At 38.2% G+C, this 17,273-nt stretch overlaps 1 protein-coding gene across 1 annotated transcript in view; it reads right to left on the reverse strand.

Moving 5' to 3' along the window:
• LOC104167891 (teneurin-1-like) overlaps positions 1–17,273 on the reverse strand; it is a gene marked incomplete at its 3' end in the record, with an annotated part of 162,577 nt that overhangs the window by 66,102 nt on the left and 79,202 nt on the right. Inside the window, exons 8-12 of the mRNA XM_009708288.1 lie at positions 13,098–13,250; positions 7,631–7,830; positions 6,426–6,636; positions 2,857–2,958; positions 1,586–1,780 (exon numbers count right to left, since the gene is read on the reverse strand). Coding sequence (XP_009706590.1) covers positions 1,586–1,780; positions 2,857–2,958; positions 6,426–6,636; positions 7,631–7,830; positions 13,098–13,250 — 861 coding nt within the window. The remainder of the gene's footprint in view (positions 1–1,585; positions 1,781–2,856; positions 2,959–6,425; positions 6,637–7,630; positions 7,831–13,097; positions 13,251–17,273) is intronic.

A 17,273-nucleotide genomic window follows, 5' to 3' on the forward strand; every position in this document is an offset into this window, starting at 1 on the left:
CTCTCAGTTTCAATAGCTGTCAGTACATTTATCTCAGTTATCTTTTTTCAATCATTTTGCAAGATCATATTATGGCAAGAAACAAAGCAACTGAAAACAGCAGTCAGGCACTCATCAGCTACAGGGTTATTCAGCATCATGGCCTCAGTGAGTAAATCTGTGTATTACTTTTTTCCCATTTGGGTTTTCTTGTTTTTGTCCATTCCTGAAACTACCGACAACTGAGTATGTCAGAAGCATTCCCTTGATCCTCTCTTTAAAAATCATACCAGGTATGTCAAATCCATCAAATCCATCCTGGACATTTTTCTGACTAGAGAATTTAAGCTACACAAAGAGCCTCCTCTGTGTGCTACTCAAAAGAATTACCTAAAATCTATACAGCAGGAAACACAAAGTACGCTGTCACTAGCTTCAGGCTAAGGAGACTAGTGAAAAATCATCAAATCAGGGCAAGCATGAAGAAGAGTTCTGCTTTCCGAGGCTACACACAGGGGAAGAAAGTCAAAGCTGATGAGCTATCTCAGAAATGCTAAGAGGCAAATGACAACTGCTTCTTTCTATATATGAAGGCAGAGACACATCGGTACTACAACCAGCAAAAGTACAATTACTTTTTCTCAGAATTGTCCATTTTTTATTAGCCAAACCTTAAAGGATACCAGTTTAGTAGCCTGAACACAGGCTCATAGTAAAAATGACATATGACAACAGAATTACACAATATGCTCTGGTAAACTGAAACTGTTTGCTGCTCTTTTGGCTTTATATTGTCAGTACGTTCTTTGCAGAAAAGTTTAAGACATAACAGAATGAAGAAAGGGGAAAGCTGATTACGATCTTCTGATTGCTCTGGAGAACACCACATCATATTTTGTTTAAATGATCTTCTGACTGCCTCACCCTTAGCTTTTGGCCAAGTATGAAAGTCTGCTCGGGCTCTCTGACGGTGTGTGTTAAGGGATCGAGGTTACTGGCAGCAGGGAGGACCAGGGATGCCAGCCACCCTTCCTGAAAAAAGTATCTGGAGCCTGAGAGAAGAAAAGTGGAGACAAACAAATCAAGATGGTCTCACAGCTTCCACAAAACAAAGGAATCCTTGCTTGCTGGGATGTTTTCCAGGAACCTTTTGGAGGATTGAGAATACACTGCTTGCTGAAACGCAAAAACTTCCACCTAGTTCTGTTCTCGCTACTGAGACTCAATGGAGGGAGGGAACAGAACTAGAGCCCTCCTTGACCGAAAGCAAAACTGAGTACTTCAGAGGACTGCGCATGCTACAATTATTAGATAGTCTTATTAGACAATGTTAAGTAATTTTATTCTTTTAGAATAAGAATGTGAATCTTGGAAATTATGTGATCAGCTTTCACTGACTGTCACCAAGACCTGAATGTCTTTACCTTTGCTAATTTTCTATCTTAACATTATTTTCTATGAGACAGTAAAGGAGCTTTTGAACAAAACGGTACTGCTTCACAGTAAGCTTCTCACATTTATGTGAGTTCTTAACTACTTAAAACAGGTTTGGAGATTAAAGACAAAAATCAAACCCTCTAACTATAGAGGAGGAAACTTCACAAACCTTCCTCACAAATCTCTCCTTTGTATCCAGGGACACAGATGCAGACGCCCATGATACAAGTACCATGGCCAAAGCAGGTTGGATCAATACACTGTTCTTCTGGAACATCACACTCTGGTCCTTTCCAGCCATTTCGACACACACAGTGACCTTTCTCATATTCTCCATTTCCGCTGCACAGCACTGGACAGGAATCTGAAGAAGACAGATTAACCTTTTTAATGTATTTACATACTCATATAGATTAACCTTTATTGCATTTATCATTCTGTAAAATTGCTTTTCCACTCCAGCCCCCCGATCCTTCATTCGATTGAAGGGTTGTGACAGGCTGAAATCTTTGAACTAGGTAGTGCAGCAGTAATACAATGTCCTCGTCTCCTCAGTCTGCTTCACTAGTGTACCTTAATTTTGACCTGAAATGGAGTATCTTAGAAGATAAAAATAATTTCCTCCCCTTGATTAGCCTCTGCAGAAAATTTGCAGTGATGCCTGCTTATGAATTTCAGTAAGATTAATATTTCTTCCCTGTGAACTGAAGCAAGATACTGCACTTTTCCTCTTTCTTCTAAGCAGACTTAGCATTCCTGAAGTTTTAACCATTACTGATCTGCATGTAAACCAGTGACGTGGAAGCTTAGTTTTACAATCCAGCATCAACTGCTGAGCCAATCAAGCTCTTAAAAAATAAAATAATTCTTAAATTTGAGAGAACATTGGAAAAACATGAGAACTTCCAGACATCATATGCAGCAGATGATGGATAATACTGACAGAAATACCTGAAACAGAAATAAGCTCGCTTACAATCTTTTTAGCATGGTTTTTGTTGCCCCAATGTTGGAGAACAGCCTCTAAGCTGCTTCAGGTTTCTTTTCTACACCCTATTCAAGTTAAGATCACAGAAGCATTTGACTTACTTATGCAGTTTTCTCCAAAGTGAAACTGTGTGTCACTTTTAAATAACAAAAACCATTACGCTAAGCTAACACACTTATTAAAAAATGTATTTTATAATCATGGAGTGGATGCAAAGAGGGATGGAGGAATCTGTTAACTCTGAAAGTCGGGGAGAGAGAAGTGGTTGATGCATCTTAGCTCAAGTACAGCATAAAGAAACTTTCTACATGTGTGCTTGTACTGTATCTGCCATCTGGCTGGAAAAGGGAATTTAATCTCCTTTAATCACTTTGAATCTTTGCAAGCCCAGCAGTCACACACTATAATCATGATCCCTGTCACGCACTGTGGGTCAGTTAATATGAGATTACCTTTTGCACAATCAGGACCAAGGAATCCTGGGAAACAGTGGCAGTGCCCCGAGATACATTCTCCATTCCCATTGCAATTAGTAGAGCAGTCATCCAGGATTTCTGTTCATTCCAAGAGTTATGCACAAAAAAAAATATAAATTGCTTGAATTTGAAATGAATGGCATCTTCATCTCACTCTGCAGGACACATCTCAACATACAAATAGGTGTAGAAGCAGTAAAAGGTCCATTTTCATTCATAGAGAGCATAAAACAAAATTCCTGTTCAAGCAGCTTACAAATATTAGATTTTGTCTTGACAGCTTCGAGATAACAAGTGCATCATTTATATTACACCAAAAAGCTTTTAAAGTAAGTGTTCATGTAAAATTTACCACCATTAAAAGCACTGCAAGAACCGGAGTATTTGCTGAAAAACGTCCACCTTAAACACTTTCTTTTATTGCTGAAGTAATTTGTTTGAAATCTGTTTATAGAGTAAATTGCCTTCTATGGTGTTCATTTGAACCATGTGAATTGAATTCCTTGGAGGAGGGTAGGATTTCCACTTCTATACAATCAGATGAAAAAAAATAGTCTTTTGTACAGTGATGAAACTCAATGCAATAAAGGACTAAGAACTAGATTTGAAGGAAAAAACCCAAAACAAACACCTTCATTTCTGATCTTAAATTTGCCTATGTTTTATCACACAGTTTTGGACAATGAACCACTTAACCTCACACATCTGGGGACAGGCTCAAATCTGTACATGAATTAGCTGTTTTTTAATTTACACATGTATTTCCTACAGGAATTCAGTGGATTCACTGATTTAGATGGATTTTATCTCAAAAATATGAAGAAAATCCAAGGCTAAGATGCGCCCAACACAGAGCAAGTCCCTGTCAGGCCAGCACTAGGACTGAGGGTCTCTGCAGCCCACGCAGGCGCTGGGCAGGACGGGAGAGGGGCTACAGAACGGTCGCAACTGAGACTGTTTTAGGGGCACATGCACTAACAGATGTGGGGAAGCACCTCTGGCTATAGGAAGATGGGAAACATGAGTCCTTTCCCACAAAATAATAACTGTTGGGGAAAAAGAAGAAAACTCGGATCCTTTTGAAGAGTATCTGTCCACGGCAAGTGATTCGGGAGCAACAATTTTTCTCAAGAGCAGCATTGGAATCTTTAACCTAATCAAATCTGATCATACTTTTAAACTCAAACGTAACTTGTCAAAAGAGAGATTGTAAGCACATCCTACAACTAATATGACTAACTGAAATAAGTTTATTTTGATCTTATTTATGGGCACTCAGACAGATAAGGATTGGTTCCTCTTGAAAACTCCCACTGTTATTTAGAAATATTCCTTTCGAGCTATCAGTTTATACCAAAGGACAGGCATTTGATATATATCTATTCATCAGATATCCACAACCTGTACACGGATGTCTGTTTCAAAGTCAAAAAACCAGCTCAGAAGTAAGTTTCTTCACAGATATGCTGCTTGTTATTAATTTTTACGTACTACTGCTCATTATCAACTCTTCTCTTGCTCTATGTGTACACTTGCCTGTCTTCTCAGTTTTCCAGAATCACATGGTAAATGATTCCTACATTGATCTGAAATGAAGAATTAACAGTTGGAAAAGTTACTTCCCCTTGATGCAATGTCCAGTTTGCGTTGGCCTTTATTCAGTCTATGACAGTACTTGAGGCATGCCAGATTTTGCATGCAAATCACCCTTCTCAAGGGAACGTCTGATCACAGCTTTAGCTGAAGCATCAGCAAAATCAATTTTGTACATAACTAACATTGAGCAACTTGAAATACTCCGTAACAGACGCTCATGAGGAGGGCATGACTGCTTCACGCAGCCAACAGTAGCATGCAGCAGAGATGCATCCAAGCTCTTGCTCTGTTCTGACTGTTTCAACCTGTGGTCCCATTTGATTCCTTTGTCGGTAGAGATGTTTAATATGACTCCAGCCAAGTTTGGGGTAAGGAGAATGGCTGAAGGAATTTTTTTTTTTTTAATGGAAACCCCCAAAGAAAACAACCAAGAATTGTTATGCAAAGAAAAGTAAGAGAAGATACAAAGATACACAAGGTTATGAAAACACAATAGCTAGCACTATTTTCAAATGCATCAGCAGTAGATCCTTGCAGCATGAACCTTCTTTTTCCCCAAAAGGTCTTCTCGCAGCCATTTCTGAAACGAAGTATAAGGATTTCTGCGTGCACTGTGCCTCTCACTGCTCCCCTCTGTAAGATCCAGTCTGTTCTGTTTATTGGCCAGAGAAGGGATGGATAACTTCTTTTTCACCAAATGTAACAAGAACCAAACCATAGCATTCAATTTCACTTTTTTCTTTTTTCTTTTTTTTTTTTTTTTTGGAGATGGTCTGCTACTTAGCAATGAAATATTGGTTAAACCCTCCTGTATAAACACTGCTGTCTTACAGTAGAAATAAACAAGGGGGCAGGTATTTGGATTCTGCTCTGGACTGGAGTTTGGCCAGGTTTTATGCCCTTCATAGAGCATCTGTGAAGATGCTTCATAAATTGCTTGAATATTATTTTCTCATATGGCATTGAATAATGGCATTTCTTCTTGCTTGTAAAAGATTCACTTTTCTGAACAGAGCAAATATGAACTTTTACACCAAAACCAGTCATTACAATTCTATCTTAATTTCTAAATTATTTTCCCGCAAGTCCTTCAAAATCTTGGTATTTGAATCATATTGTCCTGCTCTGTAAGGTGTTTACCATCAAGTAAAAATAGCATCCAATTGTTCTAAAGAGCAGATGGCATGTCCATTACTAGTAAAGACATCTTGCTAAACATATGGTAGAACAGGCTAACTAAAGGGCATAGTGGTTAAAGTCTTGCAGCAAACCGAGACTGTCATAAATACAACACTTTATCTAAATTTAAATTCCAAAGAAACACTACGTGTGAGCACTGCTCACTAAAAACACCTAGGGTTGCGAGTATTTGTCCACCTATGTGTATTAAAAAGGCAGTAGGGATCTGACATGCCACCAGGACACTGTATTCTATATTAACCTTTATTCCAAACAAATTGTGCATTCAAGTAACTGTATAAAACAACAGCACCCATCCATTAAACAACAATCACAACCAAATCCACAAAAGCTGCCTTTTCGATTTTCTGATTGAAATACTGGAAATAAGAACTTAAAGCCTGGATAATTTTTGTCGGATTTATGGTTCCTGTGTAAATAGAGAGAGCAGACAATCTCTTTTACTTTGAGCAAGATAACAGCAGAAATTACTCAAGCATTTAAGCTACCGTATAAAAATCTTCACACACATGAAAACTTCACACTTAATTAATTTGATAACATCCATCTTTAACACACAAATGTTGCTATTTGTCTAATATTGGCATAAACATGAAATTGCTCCACTGAGGTTAATTAAACTAAGCTGAAATAAAACATATTTAGGAGAATTCTTAAGAGAAGCCAGAATCAAGGTCAATAATTTTTTTTTCAAATACAGTTTTCCAATGTAATAATCAGAATAACAATTTTATTGTAATTGTTCTTACCAATCGCTGTGGTTAGTACAAACACTTGCTCCACTTTCTTTCCATCATTGTAGAATGCCATATGCCAAGCTCCTTGATCCATATACTCGATGAAACCTGTCTCTTGCAGTGAAGTTAAGATCAGATTCCTGGGAGCTTGCTGAGGCTCCTCTGAGTTTTTTGGTTCCTGTTTAATTAACTGTTTTCCGTCCATCAGTTTTACAAAATCAAACTGAAATAATAATGAGCAAAAATTAACCGCCTAGAAAATTTTTATGAGTCTACTCTGCATGTCTCATTCAAACAGGAACAAACAGCTGAAACCTTAAGAGGAATTGCCTGACTAAGTATTCACCAATGTGGACCGCGGCTGCATAACCTTGTGTATGTAGCTTCAGTTTCCATATAAAAAGCGCTATGGTAGGTCAAAAATCTGGCATCAAAAGTTGCTGTTTGCTATGGCAGGATAAATTCAGACTTGCTGCACCAAATACAGCAGATTTACTTCAAAAACTACATCTCTTTAATGGGAATAATTGCAAAATTGCCAAGCTGTAGTGCCTATGTTATGCAGTGATTCATCTCGAATGCCAAGAACAGATTAAAGAACCTATTGTTCTATACTAGATTTTTAAAAGTTTCTCCCTTAATGTCAATACCGTGTATCAAAACCTAAATATACTTTTTATTTATATTTAATTTTATTAATGCAAATAAGTATCTATTTTTTACATGGAAGTTTTTAATACCTAACAAAGTTGATGCTGACAACTTAAAGACCAGTTAATCTCAAAGCATCAGAGATGTAAAGCTTTCTTGAACAGAAAGAAATGTATATATTTCTCCAGGTTTTAATAGGCATACTGATTTTCAGTAAAGTTCAGCTTCAGCTCTACTGAAGATCCAGCTTCAACTAAAGTCAATGACAGCTAAAAGTGCTTATTTCTAAGATCAAAACTCTAGTAAATAATTTGTGAGATTAGACTAGATGATCTCCAGAGGCCCCTTGTAAACAATCTTTCCATTATTCCACATATGAGTTTATCACAATCTATTACCCATAGAAATGACAGCTTCATGTGTCAAATGCATTAAGCCAAAAAAAAAAAAAAGTGACCAGCAATATTGCATATTCTTACTGCTTAGCTAGGTCTTCTCCTGCAAAATCCCTAGAAACCACTGGTTGAAAATGTAAGCATGATAGAATTAATATTATTTCTAATTACCTGAGTGTGAGTAGGTGGAATGTTTCTTCTGCCATAAATTCCCAGCAGAGAATCCTTCGCCAGTGAAATGTTAAATTTCAGGTACACGGGGTGATGTATAGTAATCTGAAAGCGCCAGAATAAACCAGGGGGAATCGTCTGCATAACTTGTGCTCCAATCTCAACTTCTCCTGTGTCTATGGCCCGTCCCTTCTGAAACACTAATTTTCCAGAAACAAACAAAACAATCAGTTGTGTATTCACGGTGGGTGAAGACAGTAGGTCACGAGGCATAAAAGTGCCTTAGATATATCGGAATATATTGAAAACGACCTCTAAACAGAGGGTGTTTCACTGAAACCATTGCATTTTTTATTCAACAACCTGAAAAATACAAATAAACTTGCATGCAATATTTATGACTACAGGCATCACAGAGCATTTTTGCCCTGGAAATCTTGGTACGCTTTACTGAATATAAAAAGGTAGAAGCACTGCTGCATAATCCACGGTCTTTACTTATCAGCTATGCAAACAAACCCCATTGAACTGAGAACACACAGAGAGAAGGCAGTGGGAGATCTTCTTCTGGCATGTATTTCAGACTACTGCCGAACGAGCATTGCATAAGCTACACAAACGGACACCAGCGAGGAGAGGAAATCCATCAAACCTGGTAGGTCAGAGTCCATGTCCAAAACCTAGATTTCTATTAATCACCATTCCTAATGATTTTATTATGGTAGTTATAATCTAGTCCTGGAGAAATAAAGAACATCTGTTTTGGCTTGGTCTTTCTGCCAGAAAGCGTAACAGGGGCATGAGGATAGGGACAGGCAACCTAAAGAGAAAACTGGCGAGATTTCATAATGCCTAACAATAAATTTGCAGACATCTACAGTATGCAACTTCACACGTGGGTATGAGAGAGCTGAAATAGAAAGGGAAATGGAATGCATAAAGAAGACATTGCCAAACTAAATTCGAGCTGGCTTGCTTTGCTGGCTTATGTCACCATCTTTGTGTATTTCAATGCCTGACTGTGATCAGCAGCGTGACATGCTGCAAATCACAGACCCATTCCTGCTAACATCTGAGCAAATTCCATTGTAAGTTTTGAGAAACTCTAACTTGCATTTCTGTACTTTCTCTCAACTAGAAAAAAAGCAGGATAGTATGCTGCATCGGAGGAAGAGCCAAGAGAAAAAGATTGAATTCAGCAGCCATATCCATTTATATTTCATTTCATTCCAGTATCACAGTGAAGGATAAAGAGGAGCAATCAATGTGACTGGAGCCTCATCTTTTACAATAATGCATATAAATGTCTAATGCAACATAATGTACATGAAATTTTATAAATTGCCATTGGAAATGAAAACAGCAGTAGCAAAGCTAGGGCCAGCTTTTTCCTGAACGTATTAATAACAAAGATCCTCAGTGGGATCTTACATAGGCTTTAACTAACGTAGGAAGTACTTCGCATTCTTAATGAATAGAGATTTAATTTACAAGGCAGGAGCAATTCTCAGGGTACTGGATCTTCCAGCTTTATGGCTGCTTTGTGTCACCAAATGTATAGCAAGAACTAGGAGCTGACTTTTAACACCTTATCAAATAAAAGCATCTATTTTTAGAGCACAGAACTTGTAATCTAATACTCTAAAAATATACCTGTTACTTAGTTCATGAGTTAAAATATTTCCAGATTGCTGCTTCCAAATAGAATTCAAGGTGAGACTACTTCTGTCGAATTTGCTTCATGGAAAAAATCTTGGATGTTGAGATTTGAAAAGAGAATTAAACTGCCTATTTTGGGCAACGAAAGTGGATCCCTTCCCACCCCACCCCACCCCACCCCAAATCCTACTTGGCTGATGTAAATTTAAAAACCTTTTCCCCTATTTCTAGTACTCCAGAGATATTAAATCTTAATGATTTTTTGCAAGCAATTACTCTGGCTTAAGTAAAACACTGAGGAACTTTCTGGTGATATTGACACATGGTAATTAATGTGGTTCAATTATAAGACTGTAGAGTATGAAGTTAAAAGTCAAGGATACAGTATCACTTTTGAAGTTAATGGCATTATTGGTTGGTGTTCAAGATCCTTTAAAATACAGTAACTGCTGCTTAGTTTGCTGAAGTGAGAAGGCCTGTTTCTTGGTTGGAAAAAAAAAAAAGCATTATGTCTTTAGTCAGGGAGTATTTTCACTAATTGACGCTATCAAATTATGCTGAATACCATGTTTCTGTTGCTAGGCTCAAAACAACGTATCTCCGAGTTTTTCCACATTTGGCTGAAAATAGTTTTGCTTTAGTAATAATTTTATATAATCTTTAAAATACCAGATGAATTTAGATTTACTTTTATCTCATTACACAGGAAAGAAGTGCACGCTGCTGTTCACAATGGTAACATGAAAATATATATGTTATCTACCATCTACTGAAAGTATGCAGTCACAGCATATCTGCCTTTCAAACACCATTTTTTCAGACAACCACATAGCATGGAAAGGCTACTGCAAGAGCCATGTCTGAAGTGCATGTTTTCATATTCACTGAGCCATTGTGCCTTCTTTATAGAAAAAGAATTTAGCTCTGTTTCTAAGCTTAATTGAACTAAGTAGGTATTTGGCTGTACAAAAAATGGCATCTGAAGATGCCATTCACAGACTATGATGACTATTCACAGACTATCCTCATACACTTCCTTGCTCTTTCTTGAAAAAGTCCAAAATAAGCTTTTAAAATTAGTGCTGCAATGCAAGTTCTGCTCTTGTTCTAAAAACATCTTTCTCATAACAACATTTTTCTTATGACAAAGTAGCATTTAACTATCCATATTCAATTCCTTGCACAGCTCCCAATCTTGTCAACTGGTATTAATTCTTCCTTATTCTTTCTAAGCACACTTTCCTTGCAAGTCTAAAACAGAAGATAGATTCCCAATCACAGGTTTCTCATGGCTTCAAGAAAGTAAAACTCTGAACAGCATGGTGCCAATTATCTTCACAAGAAAGTACCTATATGCTGATTATTACTGATCCTGAAACAATCAATCTCCTTGTACTCTCTTGGTAAATACCAGCATCAGTAGGATGCCTGAGTTTTTAATCACATTACTACATATTAAAATGTTAAGTCATAGCTGTGGGTCAGTGTGTTATAAACTGACTTCTTAAAGAAATCTGACTTGTTGGTTTGTAAATTTGATTTTCATTAAAAGATTAGTTAAAATATATGCTTTCAAAGCCTGGAAAAGCATTCTGCGCTGCTGCATTGACTTGGGAAAATGGGACATCACAATATCTGACAGTAGTTATTTATCCCTGTGAAATCACATCAGAGGCTTCAAGTTTACAGGCAAAGTATCAGTTTTCTGTGGTATCCTGCTGTACTGAAAGGAGCTGCCTGTTTCCAAATCCTCCTTCGCAGCACATCTACATGGACAATTTGTTACCAGCACTGAAAATAAAATTACTGATACATATTAAAAGTGATGGAAAGAAATAAAACCAGCAAAAATTAGCCACAGCCAGACTATGCATGTACTAACACCTAATACTAAGTCCACATGATGTTTCTTGTGTTTTCCCAAGTGAATACTCCTTTTTAGTATACACTCTGGATAACGGGTTATGCCCACAGGGTGAAAGTGGACAAGTGGGACAACAGCCTAGCTATATTCATGACCTACCTCCGAAACTTCTGGATAAGCCCTCAGTGAAGTGGCTCTGCTATCACAGCCCTCTGTGCTTTAGTGTTGTGGGGGAATTGTGTAGCTACACAAGACATTGGGATTGCCCAGGGCAAGGCAGGCGGTTTGTTTTTTTACCTACTACGTTGAGACTCTATTGACTCACATATTCTTTTCTCTGCCTTAAAGCATCTAATTTTTTAAGATTTTTGATGTTTTTGATGTCTTTCCTGCACAACCTCCTTTGGAAGCCAAATGCTTTGGAATTGCTTTTATTAGATCTGTAATATATTGATAAAATGATTTAACGCAGTTGAGAAGAACTATTTGAGATACTTTCCATGGTGCACCAGGACAAAAATACAAAAGTGTATAAAACATTGACTGCAATTCACTACCAATCTATTCTAAGAGACAAAATAATGGATAACAACATCATTGTCTCCTTACTTATATTTCTATTGCTCATTTATCTAATATGATCTCTATGCAGTTGTGCCACATGGATTTGTAAGACTATTGATGTGAGATGTAATCTTCCTTCTGGAGGGACTGGTACAACAATGTCCCACCTTGTCTCATATTTACAATCATAGATCTTACCTGGCATACACAAAATCAGATCACTGCCCTGCTCTAAAATTTGAAAGCTCTGGAAATCTCCTATCATTGCAGAGCTCTCAGTACAATTTTACCTTCTTCCTAACAACTGGAAAGACTAGCATTCAGATGCTACTCCCATTCACTTTTCTCTGATCTAATCTGATTTATCCACTTTTTCTGAGTATCATAAAAAGAAATGGGAGGGCCATCTGCTTCTTACATCAGAAACCACTTCCCATGGTGGTCAATGGGAAGCACGGGCCAGAACTTGTAACTAATATTGGAGTAGGTGACCTAACTACATTAAATGACAGGACTTGAGAGAAAGGAATTGCGCACCTCAGACAGTCCTGCTCTGTTTCACACACCTGGCTGCACAGTCCACTCCTTTCCTATGCCAGCTCTGTGACTTTTCTGCCTCTTCCAAAGAGCTGGCTTAGCCATTTGCATGGCAGAAGACTATCTGCATTTTTTAATGAAGCCATTTTCTGCTGCCATAGTGAACTGATGTGTTTTGGTTGTGCGTGAGACTATCCCTATAGTGGGCATGGAGACGCAGGGAGCCACGGAGGGAGAGAGCGGGGGCAGAGCAGGACTGTCCCCTGTGGGAGTGGGGAGCTGCCAGACTGGCTCAGGCATTTTGTGAAATCTCAGTAGATTCCTGCAAGCTGATTCAGTCTGACTGGTTAAGCCAGGATGTGACAGGATGCTGTATTTTAGCTTACGCTTTCAAGAACTGGATGCCTTTAAAAGCTTTAAAATTTCGACCCTTCTGCATATTCTGACCTGTCAGTACAAAGAGTTTCACTTTGCCTAAGACTGTGGTCTGCTAGACAGGCACAGACAGTATCAAGCCCTTCGCACAAACGGGAACAAGGTGAATATGGTCTTACCTCCCCTGTCTTAAGACAGCAGCCAAACTCTCTAATCTCTCTTCTCTCACAAAAGAAGGGCCATTATTTTGCTATTGAACATTATCTTTCTAATGGCTTGGGTCAGTTGCTGATTTCAGCAAGAGTCTGCTAAGGGAAACAATCTGGTTATGGGCTTTTCATACCTGTTTCAAAATTATACTAGAGATGATAGAACCTCAAAATACTGTCGAACTGTAGTAAATACAGAATCTGAACAGTAGTAATGTTTAAATATTTGTAATCCGTCTGTCTTCTCATTCACACATACCTTTTTTTTCCGTTTTATCAGAAACTTTTCCTCCGATTGGTGAGTAAGTAGTATCCATGGATTCTGTTCCTTTATTTCCTTTACTAACTCCATTTTCATATAGCTGCCCTTCAACAGGCTGTAGCTGCCAGGTTAAACCAAACAAGTGTACTGCTGCAAAAAAATGAAGACCCATTAATTGATGTCTAAGCTACAGCACCTTCAGTCAGACTAAGAAAGCAAGCTATGACCCAGTTTCTGCGAAGTCAAGTATTACTTCTTTCTGTTAGTAATAAATCAGAATTTCAAGGGGTCTAATGAGCAATTTACTATTTTACCTTAAAACTCAATGTTTAATTAGTTTCCACACTTTATTTTGGAGTTCAGCCAGGTCAGGGTGATGAATTTCTACAGCAATTAATGGAAATACTTGAAATTAGAAGGATAACAGTTAAATGAATTTTATATTGTGTGACAGATTCTAATGCTACTTCAATGCTGTCCCTCAGCTTTCAACTGTAAAAGAGCCCAGAGTTTGTTGATTAAACTACTGACACCAAGCAAAACTTTTCATCTATTCAACCCAGTTCTAAGTGAAACTGCCCACTGCATTCCCACACCTTTTCACTTAGGTTAAACATTAGTAAAAACTCTGACTCCATAGATTTAGTCTAGAATTACACTGCAGATAAAAAGCTGGTTCTAGATCTAAAATATATCTGATTATTCTACAACACATATTAACAGAAATATAGTTGTTATTTATGTATGCACTGGAGAATCTACTAAATTAATCCTTTTATGAAGTTATAAACCATCCTTATTACCATGCATAGGGGCTGCCTACTCCACTTTGCCTGCACAGTCATTCAATTTTTCTGCTTTCCTTTCTGTTGTTTCTGGTCTGAGGCATCAAAGGATGGTAGGAGAAAGACAGTAACAAAGGATCTTATTTTAAGCATAATACGATACTATTGCAGTCATTCTAGACAATTACCTAGGTCTTATTGAGGAGGGCAAATTCTTCCAAGGAAGATGTTGCCTTAGCATTGAAGTAACTCAGCAGGGAGGACTGATGACCCACTAAAATATGGATCGAGGATACCCCCCACAGAGGAGCTGAAATTGTCACATAAAGAGCAAAACCCAAGTAGCAGGCTCTTTAGCCACATGCAGCAATTTGCAGTGAGTAGGATCTGCCCACAGTGGGAGTCAAAAAGGTAATACATAGGCTCTTCCTGAATCACAGAATGGTTTGGGTCGGACGGGACCTTAAAGATCCTCTAGTTCCACCTCCCCTGCCATGGGCACGGACACCTTCCACCAGACCAGGTTGCTCAAAGCCCCATCCAACCTGGCCTTGAAGACTTCCAGGGATGGGGCAGCCACAGCTTCTCTGGGCAACCCATGTCAGTGTAAATCTACTCTCTTCCAGTTTAAAGCCATTGCTCCTTGTCCTATCACTCCATGCCCTTGTAAAAAGTCCCTCCCCAGCTTTCTTGTAGGCCTCCTTTAGGTACTGGAAGGAACCATGTAGGAATCATGTAGGAACCTCAGAGACTCTCAGAAGGAGTAAGCGTGATCTAGAATGTGTCGTGTATTTAGAAAGTACATTGTTTTCTTTTGCACGTGCGTATACTTTAAGGAAAAAAAATCTCAATACAAACAGGAAACCTAGAGTCTATTATCCATTTTCTATGTGTTTGCTCACAAGCCTCCTTCGCATGCTGGAAAGTTAAATTATAAAGCAAAACCCCATGCCTTGAATGGGTTCCTGGCAAGGGCTTGCCAAAACTACCACAGGAATGCAAAGCTGCCAATCTACAATCATTAATTCCAGATCTGTGCACTCCTGGATCACCCAGCCACAGATACATGATCCAAATCCAGCAAATGAGAGCATTTCTGTTGAATTAGTGAGGTGATATTATTTGTGACACATTTATATTTTTTATATCGGCTTCAGGAGAAGAGAGTCAAATTTACTGAATTCTCAAACAACTGCTTCACCATCAGATCTGGGCTGTGGAGACACACCACTGGACAGTAAATTCTCAATTCCCAGAAGAGATATTAGAAGCTTACTGTGGTGTTAGTGGTCAGAACTCAAGCCAGAGACTTGCCCGGATTGCTTCATATTCTATGGACTTGAAATTGTCAAGGGACGATGCTAATACTTTGAACACGGTCTTGCAGTCAAATCACACAGACCTAAGCTCTGATCTTTGAGCTTATTAATGGAAGACAGATTACTTCTATGTTCAGAAGGTACAACAAAAATCAACATGCCTTGACATCTCTAGAGCAGGCGGCTCTTACTCCTGGCTTAAGATTTTGAACATTATTATTATTTAAAGAGTTAATAACAACAAAAGGGAACAAAGTTCAAAGGGATTGATAATTAATGAATGTACATTTCATTTATACTAATGCAAATAATTGTATCAGCACTTGAAAGAGATCAACACTAGAAGCAAAACTTAACTGCCACACATCAATAAGCTTTTAGTGGTTATGGAATTGTGAATACAATCTAGTTGCTTTCTTATGCTATTTCCGTTGTTGCTATTATTCATTTCCTAAGACAGCATTTGCACATGCTGCAGAGGGTACGTCACAAAGCAAGGACTGAATATGTAATGCACCTTTTTCCTTACTATATATCTTTTCCAGATTACATACACTATGCACGTTGTCATCCATTCACATCAGTTCAAATAGTTTGCTTGCTTCATCTTCTCTCAGGCTGGGGAAGTGCTGTTGTTTTTATAGTTTGTGCCAAAGCTTGGCAAGCTTGCAAAACTATTTGTATGTATGTTTGACAGTCAGTTTCCTCCCTGAGAAAAACCAACTGCATTGTAGAGATGATGGTCTCTGCCAGCCTTGGACTTCTAGTTTGCGGGAGATGTCACAGGATACTGGTAGATCAGCTTCACATTAAACAATGTGCAGACTGAGTATTTGAACAACAAAGTACATTGCCATGAAAATAAGGTGTACTTGAATTAAAGTAAATTACTTCTATCACTGCAGAAACTTGGTCATCTTGCAATCTTAAAATCAATCAGATTTTCATTACATTAGCTATAGCTCTTGAGAAATTATCTTCAGACCTGGGTATCACTCTTGTTATAACCAGACCACGTGCACCAGTAAAACCACTAATTCTTAGAGATACCTTTTTCAGAAGTTAACTATAGGGAATAATAAATGTTTATTTAGCAGACACAGAGCCTTACCTTGCCTCTTCATTTTCTGTGATACTTTTCTTTTACCTAGGGTATACATAATTCCTACAAAGCTTGTTTCCTACAGCATATGTACATCATGTTTTAAATATAGGGATATTTCACCAAATAAGATTAAATGAAACTTTCAAATCTCTCTCTCTCAAATCTCTTTAGAAATAAGTTGGCACGTATTGAATTTCATTAAAAAGCTCAAAAGAACTTGTCTTTTGAGTCTTTCTTTCTTTGATTTTTCTAGTGGATTTCTGGTTTTTGTTTTTTCCCTTTTACACAAAGGAGCACAGAAAATGCTGAGGAATTCAACAGTGGGCCACAATGTCACTTCCCACAGCATAAATCCATTTGTAAGATTCACAGCTGCATTTCCTATGTGTAGTGCCCAGGTATAACACCCTACTCCACAGACCAAGTAGAAGATGACAGCATCCTTCTGTCCAACTTAGGATTGGGCTGGGTAAAAACGACGGAGATTCACTTTCTGATGATGATCTCTGCCCTTTCCTCAAAGTTCAGCCTTCCAGACTGATGTTTACACAAAAAGACTTTGACTGCAGTACTTTTGAGGGCTGGCTGCTGACTAACAGTACCAAACCCCACCGTTATGAGTAAAGATGCACTATTGGATGTAGCTCAGGTTCCCACAAAACACAAAAAACAGCCTTTGCGGTTTGATGACTACACTGGTATTACAGAAAAAGCAAAAGCTACTTTGGCTGTGCCTACCTGGCATTCCAGACAAATTCTGCAATTGGATACCCTGCATTTTGCAGCATCTAAAATACCTCAGCTTCTAGTAGGGTTCGTAAGGTCATTGGTGAACTGCTCCAGTTTTAAGCAAAAGCCAAGGACTACCAGGTAAGTGGAAATTAAACAGCTTGTTAACAGCACCAGCATGCTTCACAACTGCAAAATTCATACTTTAAGTTAGAAGAGGCTGTGGTGAGTCACC

Source organism: Cariama cristata, unplaced genomic scaffold (assembly GCF_000690535.1).
Source record: "Cariama cristata isolate BGI_N322 unplaced genomic scaffold, ASM69053v1 scaffold6799, whole genome shotgun sequence".
Classification (NCBI taxonomy): domain Eukaryota; kingdom Metazoa; phylum Chordata; class Aves; order Cariamiformes; family Cariamidae; genus Cariama; species Cariama cristata.